Below are 12,574 nucleotides of genomic sequence, written 5' to 3' on the forward strand. Positions count from 1 at the left end.
AACATAGCAACAACAAAAAAAAAAGGTGGGGGGGTGTAATTGTCCAGGAGCGAAGGAAAAAAGTAGAAGATTCTATAGGCACAGAAATAACTTTGATCTTTTCATGCAGGGATTCAAAAGTCTGGTGGTAATGACCTTGACCCTCTTCCTGGTGTTTTCTTTCATGGGAAATTGCAACAGTGCTCCGCAGGTAATCACAAGCAAAAATTGGGGCTCCTCTATGCGCTGGGTACCTCCTTCCTTCCTTCTTCCCTCCCTTCTTTTCCTTCCTTCTTCTCCTTCCTTCCCTTCCCTTTCTTTCGTTCCCTCTCCTCCCTTCTGGTTTATTTCTAATGCTGGGCTGGGCAGCAACGCCTCACTAACTGCTTTCCTCTTCTTGGGTTGTAGAGACTCTTTGAGAGAAGGAACTGGACTCCTCAAGCTATGCTCTACCTGAAGGGTGCACGTATGTTCCAAACACTTTGCTCTTCTGACAGTGGTAAAGGGAGAGCCTTAAAGGGGCGCTTAAAGAGCCTTAAAGGCCCTTAAAGGGGCGCATGAATCCGTGGGACAGATGGAGACCTGAGGAGAGAGAATACTATCGAGGTTGTTCCCATAAATAATTGAGGTCATCCTGGTCTCAGTTAATCAAGGAGAAAGGTCGGAGGTGGAGGTGGGGGTGGGGTGGGGAGGATAATCAGAAATCCTCTAACCAAAACCGGAAGGTAGTTGGCTCTTGCTCAAAGAAAGATTGGGGTTTCCCAGGCACGCCGCCCCTTCCGAAGCGCTGGGGAAGGCGCGCGGCTTTCCCGGTGGTCTCTTTCCCCTACCGCGCTGGGGACCCGGGGGCCCGGAGGCCTGCAGCCCCGCGCGCCCCGGGTGGGAGCACCGGCCTCGCCACCCCGGCTCGCCCGCTCCTGGTCCGGAAACTCCCACCGGCCGGGCCGGGCGGGCGCTGAGCCCTTGTCTCGCCTTGGCAGAGGGGCGCCGCTTCCTTTCCGACCAGAGCCGGAGGAAAGACCTCTCCGACGGCCGCCGCTCGGTGAGTGCGCGGGATCCAGGAGGCCGCGGGCGCCGGAAGACCGCGCGGATCGGGAGGGCGCACTCCGCCTCCGGGAAGGCGGGCTCCGGGGCCGCCCAAGGGAGAGCCGGCCCCGCCCGGGCCGGCTGACCTTAAGGATAGAGATCCGGTGGCGGGAGCCGGGGTTCCGCTCCAGACAGCCGGGGACGGGGGGAGTGGCGGGGCGGGGGGAAGGGCCGAGAGGTCAGGACGGGTATGAGAGCTGTGCGCCTGCCCCTAGAAATGAGCCTCCCGTTTAACGCAGGGTCTTTTCAAGATTTCCTTTAAACTCTGTTGTTAGAAATGTTATCATCGTCGTCATTATTATAATAGTGCTTTGCCTAAAAACTTCAAACGCCTTTGTTTTATTACTGAAAAGAACTATCAAAAGGTTCAAAGCCAGAAATAGTCAAGAAGTGGGGGGCCTTTAAGGATGGAGCCGGAGACTCTTTCATGATAAACTTTCCACGCCGTTAGATTAAAAAATAGCAATATCATTCATTTTGATAAGCATTCAAGATTGCTGAAAATTACCAAGTCTACTCGTTTTGAAAAATACCAAACACTGTTTTGAGCACGTAAATCAAATTTTGATTTACCTTCTTCAAGCCAGCACCTTATTTACTGTAGGAGGGTAAGGTTTGTTTTCCCACTTCTGTAGATACCCAAAAATCGTGGTTTGTGTTGAATCAGGACGGTCTGTCTTCCATCAGCTTAGGTTTGAAATAGTTTTGAATATTTTTCAGATTCTCTTTCAGTCAAATAATTGCCTTATATGTGGCCCAAAAGGTAGATTATTTTCTCAAACTGCTTTGGAAGGAGTAAGAAAGAACTAGACTCCAGGCAGTGTGTGTGTGTTTGTGTGTGTTAGTCGTTCAGTCGTGTTTGACTCTTGCAACCCCACCGGGCTCCTCTGTCCAAGGAATTCTCCAAGCAGAAATACTGAGTGAGTTGCCATTTCCTCCTCCAGGGGATCTTCTAGACCCAGGGATCAGACTCCAGGCAGAGTCCCCTTTAAACTTTTCCACTCAGGCATCCCATTTTAACCTCTGAGGGGGAAAATTCCTCCTGGGCTCTTTATCTTAATCCTCCTTGCTTTAGTGAAATTTGCTGTAGTATATAGTTTAAATTCTCTTCCATTCCCTGTCATAATATAACCAACTGTAAGTAATGTCCAAGGGAAGTGTGAAATGTTTCAACTTGTAAAAATCAGTCTGTGCAAGGGGCTCTTTGCTGAGCAATCAAAAAGCTATTTCACAGAGATTTTTCTAGTATTATAGCATAGTGGAATAAGACTTATCCATATGAATATTTAGGAATCCCTGGTGACAGATGGTAAAGAATCTGCCTGCACTGCAGGAGACCAGGATTTTATCCTAGGGTCGGGAAGATGCCCTGGAGAAGGGAATGACAACCCAGTCTAGTGTTCTTGCCAGGGGAATCCCATGGATAGAGGAGCCTGGTGGGCTCCATGAGGTTGTGGAGTTGGATACAACTGAGCAACTAACAGTTACTTACTTACATGAATGCTTAAATGCTAATAGAACCTGTTTATGTTTTTTCATTTCTCCAGAAAGACGAAGCCCAAATTCCCAACAACTAACTCTTCCAGAGGCAGCAGCTGTACTATTGGCTTTTTTGCAGAAACCACAAGAAGGTACAAGCATAGTGAACTCTTTTAACTGCAGGACAGAGAAGCTTTGAGTGCTTTGGAAATTCTGTGTTGAATACAACAAAGTTGCTTTTATTTATTTAGATTTTAAAAAATAATTAACAGTTGCCCAGGCCATCAGAAATTCAGAGATGTTTATTATTTACAGACTACCATATTTTTCATTATAGTGAGTCCCAAGAATGTAAAAACATTTCCTTGATGAGATGGTGGGATTTCACGTTAATTCCATAATCCATAGCCTTTTGGAGCTTTTATTTCTCTTAGAACCCTAGAGACTCCAACTTCATTGTTTTATATTTGAAAAAACTGAGGCCAAGTAATCACAAATCCAATTACTTGCTATTAAAATTTGAAGCAAATGAAATAGCTGAAAATCAGTCATGTTTAACTTACAAACAGGGCAGTTTCTTATGGTTCACCCTAAGAGATACAGGCTAGTTCTGATGCTAAATGCTAAACTTGTGTGATTTGTGTTTCACTATTCAACTTCTTGGATTTTCCCAATGGCTCAGTGGTTAAACAATCTGTCTGCAGTGCAGGAGACACAGGGATACTCAGGTTTGATCTCTGGGTTGGGAAGATCCCCTGTAAGAGGAAAATGGCAACCCACTCCAGTATTCTTTCCTGAAAACTCCCATGGACAGAGGAAACTAGTGGGCTACGGTCCACGGGGTCGCAAAGAGTCGGACATGACTGAGCAACTCAGCATGCACACATACAGCTTCTTGCATGCCAGGATTAGGTGTGATCTTCAAATAGAGACTCTCTGTCCCGGTGGCATTAAAACCACTATTTGCATTAAGGCATCTTGTAACACATTAGCCTGGACTTTGGAATATAACAGGACTGGGTTCAAATCCTGGCCTGACTGTTTTCCTATCTGGGTGGCTTTAGTGTCATTATTGCTAAAAAGGAATAATGACATCCATGGGCAGGGTTGCTCTAAGAGCCAAATGAAACAAAGTATGTAATTTTTTATTAGTGTTAACAATAGAGGTCATCAAAGCATAAATAATAGACCTAGACATTTTGCTCTCAAAAACTGTAATGATGCCATATTTATGATATGATTTAAATGATAAAATGTATTTAAAAAAATACAGTGAGTAGTGTGTGCTCAGTCGTGCCTGACTCTGAGACCCCATGGACTGTAGCTGACCAGACTCCTCTGTCCATGGGATTTCCCAGGCAAGAATTCTAGAGTGGATTGCCATTTCTTCCTCCCAGGGATCTTCCTGACTGAGGGATCAAGCCGGCATCTCCTGACTTGGCAGGTGGATTCTGTACCACTGAGCCACCTGGTAAACTCCCTGGTGGGTCAGAGCACAAACTGCTGGCCTGCTGCTCTGACACTTTGCTGATGAAGAAAACCCTATGCTCATTGCCTGGTATTGGATGGGCGATGTCTGGGAAAGGAAGACAGCAGGAGGTTCTTTCTGGCTTCAAACTTATGGCTTTGTTGTGGAAAAACAAAACAAAAACAACCCTACAAGAAGCAAATTGAAGAGACAGGGATAAAGAGGTCTTTTGAACTCAGAGCAAGATGGGAGTTGACTTGGTTGCGTGGAGGAGGTTATACTATTTAATTCAGCAAATCTGCATTGATGTCTGCTAGGTGCCAGGCACTGTGGCAGATAGAGAAAAAAGCAGGTTAAACAAAAAAGAAAAAATGAGAAGGAGATGGTGGTGGAGAAGTGGTGGTCCAGTGGTTAAGACAGCATCTCCTGCATTGTCAGGCAGATTCTTTACCATTAGCACCACCTGGGAAGCCCAATACATTTATTAATAATTGATTCATCCGTACTAAGTGAATTACCTCCTAAGATTACCCACCATTATCATCCGTACTTTACAGATGAGGAAATAGAAGCACAGAAAGATTGAGTAGCTTGCCTATTCTCAGGAGGCAGGGACATACTAGAACTGGGCTGAGAAATAGGAGGTAGCTGGTTCTTCATCAGAGAATTAATCACATGGTCTATGGATTTTTAGCAGAGAGGGAACATGGTAAAGGAAGATGTAACTGGTTATGGCTTATAGGGTAACCATCAGAGCACGAACAATAGTTACAATATGAGAACATCTACCGTGCATCAGATGTTAATGTCATCCTTGTAGCTCAGAAAACTGAACCTTTCTGGGGTGTATATCCTTTCCTAAGGCCACGCGGTTAGAAGAAGTGATATGGGGAGTTTAACTCACGGCTGTGGGCATCTGTAACTCTTGCCGTCTCTCAAACGGATGGTGATAAGAGGAAGGCTGGAGAGGGGAGTCAGTGAGAAACTAAGGCAGTCATTCGGGAGTGGAGTCATGAGGTCAGCAGGAATGGAGGCTCTATGCTGAGGCATACCACAAGGAGAGCAGATAACACAGGGTAACTATTTGCTAAAAGCATAACACAGAATGGATAAGCAACCAGGTCTTACTGCATAGCACAGGGAACTATCAAATATAGCAGAATGCTTAGTAAGAGTAGAGAAATCAAAGGAGGAAGAAGATTGTGTTGGGTAGGAAGGGTCGTTAAAGAGGAGTGGGATGGGGGCGTGGGAGGGAGGCTCAAGAGGGAGGGGATGTATGTATACTTATAACTGATTCACACTGTACAGCAGAAACTAACACAGCATTGTAAAGCAGTCATCCTCCAATTTAAATTTTTTTCAATTAAATAATAATAAAATAAATTGCAGTTCACAAATCTTTCCCTTGCCCTGCCCAGTGGTATGATTTACTGCTGCTATGCCCATTCTGAAACCTTGTTTGGAGGGAATTTGGGAAAGGAAATTAAACTGCAGAGTTAAAAGAAAGTGGGTGTGTGCTGGCATGGCCTTCAGAATTCTTGCAATGAAAAGATGAGAAATAGTTGAGTCATGGGTAGAAGATGCTGCATCCAACATTTGGCATTCTTAGTGATTCTTGAAGTCAGACGAGGATAGCACAAGTAGAGATGAGGGGATCATGAAGTCTGAGATTTCATTGCTGGGAAGATTTGCAGAGCCAGAAAGGAAACTGAGCTGGAAGGGAGGAAGGAGAGCTCGTTTTAAAGAGAAAGAGAAGGTGAACTTCCCTGACAGTCCAGTGTCTAAGACTTGGAGCTCCCAAGGCAGGGGGCTTCTGGTCAGGGAACTAGATCCCACATGCCACAACCCAGACGTAGCACAGCCAACTAAATTAATAAATATTTTTTAAAAATAAAGAGGAAGAGAAGGATCTTCATTAGAAACTACAGAAGGATTTGACTCTAGGTCTCCATTTCAGGTCTTTTGGAAAAATAAATTCAAGTTTTTAGTTCTTTAAGTTTCTGAAGTGGCTTGTCTCTGATGATGAAATTAGAAAGCAAAATTTTATTAGTCTAAATTGATGGGAAATTTTGGATTCTTACATGATAGATTAATCACTGTTCATCTTTATATTTTTATTCTGAAGTCCCTAGATATGATTTGGACTGACTCTTTGCGACCCCATGGGAATTCTTCAGGCCAGAGTAGTGGAGTAGAGAGACTTTCCCTTTTCCAGGGGATCTTCCCAACCCTGGGATCAAATCCAGGTCTCCCACATTGCAGGCAGATTCTTTACCAGATGAGCCACAAGGGAAGCCCTTATTTTAAGTAGTGGATTATTATTTTAATGGAGGATATACAGCGATGATTCCTTTCTTGGCTTATTTTTCCTTTCCTTTAAATACACTGCTGCTGCTGCTGCTGCTAAGTCACTTCAGTCGTGTCCGACTCTGTGCCACCCCAGAGATGGCAGCCCACCAGGCTCCCCCGTCCCTGGGATTCTCCAGGCAAGAACACTGGAGTTGGTTGCCATTTCCTTCTCCAATGCATGAAAGTGAAAAGTGAAAGTGAAGTCGCTCAGTCGTGTCCGACTCTTAGTGACCCCATGGACTGCAGCCGACCAGGCTCCTCTGTCCATGGGATTTTCCAGGCAAGAATACTGGAGTGGGGTGCCATTGCCTTCTCCCTTTAAATATACACTACCCTATATAAAACAGATAACTATTAAGGACCTACTGTATATCACAGCGGAGAAAGAAATGGCAACCCACTCAAGTGTTCTTAGTACTTAGTTCTAAGTACTTAGTTCAAGTACTTAGACTTGTTTACAAGACTTCACATTGATCCTGTGAGCAACCCAATACCATCCAATAAAATCTATTTCTGTTTAAGTAAAAAAATAAAGAGTAAATAGAGCAGCTGATTACCTGCAGTACTTTGAAGTTTGATAGCAATTCAGATTAAACTAACTCAGATATTCCAACTATAATGTTACTAACTAGAGGAAAGTGGTTTTCTCTAGAGATGACCTTAGACAAAATGAACAGTGAAATTTACCTCTGGTAACTTCCTCTCCCTTCCGCATTGTCAGTTTCAGCCCTGAGACCCAGTTTTAATTCTAGGAGCCTAGTGTCCTCTCAGTATGTTCCCACACAAGAAGTGATTCCTCCTCCTCTGAAGTTTTGCAGTCCCATCCAACTAACAAATGTCCCTTCTTTTTGTCTTCCTTCCACCCCAGGCCTCTAGTTCAGCTAATAAGAGAATATGTGTTCCTTTGGCATCTTTCCTAACCAGAGTGCATTTTAATAGGAAATATAGAAACAGTGGGACTTCCCAGGTGGTGCTAGTGGTAAAGAATCTGCCAGCCAGTGCAGGAGATGTAAGAGACTCAGGTTTGATCCCTGGATCAGAAGATCCCCTGGAGGAAGTCATGGCAACCAACTCCAGTATTCTTGCCTGGAGAATCCCATGGACAGAGAAGCCTGGCAGGCTACAGTCCATAGGGTCGCACAGAGTCAGACATGACTAAAGCAAATTAGCATGCATGCACGCATAGAAACAATACCTTGCTGCGAGTGCACGGTTCCACTAGTGAATATTTTAGACATGAGGCATATTTAGAGAAAGACATGTGGCCATTTTGGATTTCTACTAAACACACCATGTAAATTCATTCACTTTGGCGACCCACATGTTAGATACGAATTTTATGATGGGTCCCAAGCTGAGGGAGGAAATTTTTTAACAAAATCAATCAGAATCCAATTAGGGGGCATTCCGTAGCAGAGGCCATGAGTTGACATAATGTAAGGGGGGCAAATCAAATGTTTACTTCCTAAAGTTCTCTTCATCTTGTGTCTTCTTCTTGTAAAAAACAGGATGTGTTTATGTTATGTATTTTTTTCCCTTACAGCTGGAGACGAAAACTTGGGTCAAACCAGATTCCTAGAAGACAGTCTGCTAAACTGGTGAAAATATACCAGATTCCATTCAATTATCATTCTATTCTTGTTGAAAACATGAGCCATGTGAATAAAGCCTGTGGACCCTTTTCCCTTAATTTGTAATCTTAGGAACTTGTGCAGCCAGTTTTATTCTTCCAGAAGCTAAAGTGATGCTGCGTTCTTAGAACATCACTGCTTTCTCCATGACTTCAGGTCCTATTTAGATCACCTGGTGTCTTACTCTTGAATTTAACCCATGTATAGTTATTAGGTTGAAGACTGTTTAGAGTGTTCCTTCTTTTTGTTACAATACCCATCTTGATTTAATCATTCTTAGTTGTTGTTTTTTTTTTTTTTTTTCCATTTTATTACCCACTTGCATTGTCTTAGCACTCAACAGTGAATCTCCTCTCCTTTCCCCCCTTTCTTCACCTCCAAGGAGAGAGAGGTGGGAAGCATGGGAGGATGGGAAAGAGTGAAATGTGATTGTTAGTATCCAGGAGAGGTGAGTTGTCAGGAAGGGAACCAGGGAGAATGACTGGGAAGAAGCCCTGTGATCAGACACGACACGCTGGTTGCTAAGGGAGGGGGACCCTTGGTGAGGCAGGAGCCAGTGGAAGGTTCTACAGTGAGGTGCTCTCCTGTGCTCTCTGGGCATTTCCCTGAATTCAGTTTAGAAACAAGGATCTAAAAGTTACTGGAAAATAAGATGGAAACATACTCCACTCCTGGATATATTTTACAAAAGAAAGGAATCATTTTTTTAGAGCCATTTTCCTTGGCTAAGCAGATTCAAAGACTGCTTACTCTAACTGTCTAGAACTTTAGGCTTTATTTGCCTCTGGAGGAGGAAACAGCAACCCACTCCAGTGTTCTTGCCTGAGAAATCTCAAGGACAGAGGAGCTTGGTAGGCTGCAGTTCACAGGGTTGCAAAGAGTCAGACATGACTGAGAGACCGAGCACACACTAGACTTTATTCGCATTAAAACATAACATAAAGGCACTCCGAGAATGTAAGTGCATGATACTAGGCCTAGTTTATTCAGTTTTTAAAGTCAGCTATACAGTGGACAGTTTTTCAGTACTGTCTGAAAAATAAAATATGCACTACCTACAGCAAGCATATGGTATATTTATTTGGAATTACAATATGACCAACATGTTAATTATTTCTGACTTAATTAATTGAAAGTTGTTACTGATAATTGTCATAAGTGGAAAGCATTGTCAATTCTTATTATCACCAGTATATAAGCTATTAGTGAGTAGGTAAAGAATATCATTATATGAATGTCTCTGTAACTTGGAATTACAGTTTTACTGTATTAAGTAAACAAAACCCTATATGTAAGATTTGTCTGTATCTCATTTCATAATTGAATAATGCAACTGTTTTCAAGTTAATGTAACATGGATCTCTGCCAAAAACTTAATATGCTAGCATTAAAAAATTCTTTGTGGCATTAAAATATACGCCTGTCATTAATTATTATTTGATTTTAAAGTGGATTTTCTAGACAGTATAAATGTCCAGTCTATTGAGAATTATTTACTCACCTGACATAGACTTGCGCATTTGAACTACTTAAATACTACGTCTATTTGGAGAATACATTTAAAGTCTATCTTACAAAGTAATTCTTCCACCTAAAACAATCTCAAGTATTTCCCACTAAAACAGAGCTTTTAAAAGCTGTCTAAATGGCCAACAGCTGTTAAAATATTACCAGCTCCAATATTAGAAGTATTTGAATTTCCTGAACTTTCTTCTGTTATAAAGATGTGCTCATTAACACAGTAGTTGCATGAAGACCCATATGCCTGGTTTGCTATAACTTTCTATCTCTCCTGGAGTGTCTTTGCAATTCTCTTCATTTCTGCGTTTTCAAAACCGAGATGAATCAAGTGATCAGTGGTCAAAATCTTTCACATTGTATGACTTGTATTTTATTTACAATTTTTCAGAATTATTCAACTTTCTGCTTTACTTTTTAAAAATTTTGAGTATAGTTGCTTTATCCCTGAAGAAGGGTATGGCAACCCACTTCAGTATTCTTGCCTGGAGAATCCCATAGACAGAGGAGCCTAGAAGGTTACAGTTCGTATGGTTGCAAAGAGTTGGACACAACTGAAGTGACTTAGCACACATGCATGCATAGCTGCTTTATAATGTTGTGTTAGTTTCTGCTGTACAACAAAATGAACCTGCTATATATATATATGTGTATATATATATATATATATACACATATATCCCCCCTCTTCAGCCTCCCTCCCACCACCCCCCGTCCCATACCTCTAGGTCATCATATAGCAACTTCACACTAGCTTCTATTTTGCACATGGTAATGTATATACATGAGTGCTACTCTCTCAGTTCATCCCACCTCCCTTTGAGTAACTCATCTCACCTCTCAATTCATTCCACCCTCCTCTTCCCCCTGCCCCTCATGTCTACAAGTCCATTCTCTACGTCTGCGTCTCTATTCCTGCCCTCAACGTAGGTTTGTTTGGCTTGTACGTTAAAATTGGGAAATATTTGCCTCCTATCCATGTCCATGTCCTAAAATACCCCACTTCTGGATTGGCCTCGCAGGCACTTTCATACCATCCAGTTGCTCTCGCCCTCTTTGCCTCTATATCCTTCTTCCCCTGTGGCTACGTGGCCCCCAGGTGGGCTCTCAATTATCTTCTGTTTCCCTGGGTTTCCCCAGTGGATGTCTTGTCTCCCCCAATCCCCACATCACCATGGTGATCCTAAGCAAGGAGAGAAGGAGATAGGTCCTAACAGGTTACCTCCAAGTAGCATTTCTTCTTTATCTGCTGATAAGAAAAAGAAGTCTATATCCTACCAACCCGGAGTTGCATTATTTTACCTTGGCCTCAGGACAAAGGGCAATTGGGACTGCAACTTGCTGGCTTCCTCTTCCTGGACTATAAATTCCTTAAGGAAATGTTCATGTCCAATTTGATTTGATCCTCACAACCACAATGTGAAATGGGCAACTATGTCTCCCACATTACTTCAGAGAAATTTTGTCTCCCCCTAAGATGTCTCTGAATATCTTCAAGTATATACTTAACCAATCCCTCTTCTGAGACCTCCTGAAAAGCTATTTGAATAGCACTTGTAATATTTTATATTCCCATCTGTATATGTAAAGCCAGCTCTATTCACCCTTCTTCCTACCACAGAAGAAAGTGTCGTACAATGCATTCAAAAAAATCTTGCTGTCAGCTGGTCAAGCACACAATTCTCTATAGTTCCTGACCTCCAGTTTATGGATACATACATTTTTTTCTTTTTTTTGGCCTCGCTCCATGGCATGTAGGAATGTTGTTCCCTAATCAGGGATTGAACCCGCATAAGCTTCATTGGAAGCGTGGAGTCTTAACAACTGGACCACCAGGAAAATCCCACACGTTCTTTGTTTTTTTCTTTTTTTATACATACATTGTTTAAGAGCATCAACTTTCTTATCTCTGTTTCTTTCATTAAAATCGTGTATAAGGCACTGATAGGCACAGAGTCATCTAATGATCCCATTGGTTGCTCCTCACTGAGCTTTGTCAAACTTGGGAAAATGACAACTAAACACTGAGTTTTGTCAGTCTTGGGGAAAGAACAACTAAGGACTGAGCTTTGTCAGTTTTGGGGAAATGACAACTAAGTGCCTGGAGCAAGGGGTTGGAGTCAGATGGCAGCAGCTGTCTGAACAGAGGACCAAATGCAGGGTAGAAATTGATTCCTGCACATGCCACTGGAAGCCAAGTGTTTGCAAATCAGTCTTTCCCCATGACCTATACCATTTGTACTCAATTCTAATCAGAAAACTATTCTTTCATTTTAAAAACAACTTGAATTTTAAAGTTTTATATTAAGAAGTTATAGCTTCTATAGAGTTCATGCTTTCAACCACTTACCAGTTGAGAGTATCACTTGAATTCACACATCACAACATCACATCACTTTACTAGGGATATAGTCTCATGGCTATTGCAACAGTGAAACCCATTTTTATTATGAGATCTTTCTGGTGCTTCAGCAAATGGGTATTTGAATTGTAATACAAATTATTTCGTATTTTGTTTTTCTAATCTCCTCTGCAGAGCTTTCCAAACTTCTCTGCAGATGCTGGGTTAGTTGGAATCCATTGGGCATTTTTTAAGGAGTAGGCTTTAGGTAACTTATTTTCCTTCCCCACAAACCTCTAAGTGAGGAAGTTTGCCATGATCTTCCATTTTGGTCTGAGATGTTGCTAATGTCTGCCATTCTTCTACTCTCCTCTAATTATGGGGCAATAGGAGAGCTGGAATTCAGTTTCCACTGGTCTTGCATGATCTGATTCCAGCTTGAGCTTCATGTAGCCCAGCATTTCTCATGATGTACTCTGCATACAAGTTAAATAAGCAGGGTGACAATATACAGCCTTGACGTACTCCTTTGCCTATTTGGAACCAGTCTGTCGTTCATGTCCAGTTCTGTTTCTTCTTGTCCTGCATACAGATATCTCAGGAGGCAGGTCAGATGGTCTGGTATGCCCATCTCTCTAAGAATTTTCCACAGTTTGTTGTGATACACACAATCAAAGGCTTTGGCGTAGTCAATAAAGCAGAAATAGATGTTTCTCTGGAACT

General features: G+C 42.4%; 1 protein-coding gene across 1 annotated transcript; it reads left to right on the plus strand.

Moving 5' to 3' along the window:
* The first annotated feature begins 536 nt into the window (after window positions 1-536).
* On the plus strand, window positions 537-9,405 carry SPX (spexin hormone). Its single transcript, XM_010856040.1, has 4 exons — window positions 537-544; window positions 726-1,021; window positions 2,613-2,696; window positions 7,905-9,405. Exons 1-4 carry the CDS (start codon window positions 537-539, stop codon window positions 7,961-7,963), a joined length of 447 nt encoding a protein of 148 aa, XP_010854342.1. The 3' UTR covers window positions 7,964-9,405.
* The last annotated feature ends 3,169 nt before the right edge of the window (window positions 9,406-12,574 follow it).

This window comes from Bison bison, unplaced genomic scaffold (assembly GCF_000754665.1).
Source record: "Bison bison bison isolate TAMUID 2011002044 unplaced genomic scaffold, Bison_UMD1.0 scf7180017864370, whole genome shotgun sequence".
Lineage (NCBI taxonomy): Eukaryota > Metazoa > Chordata > Mammalia > Artiodactyla > Bovidae > Bison > Bison bison.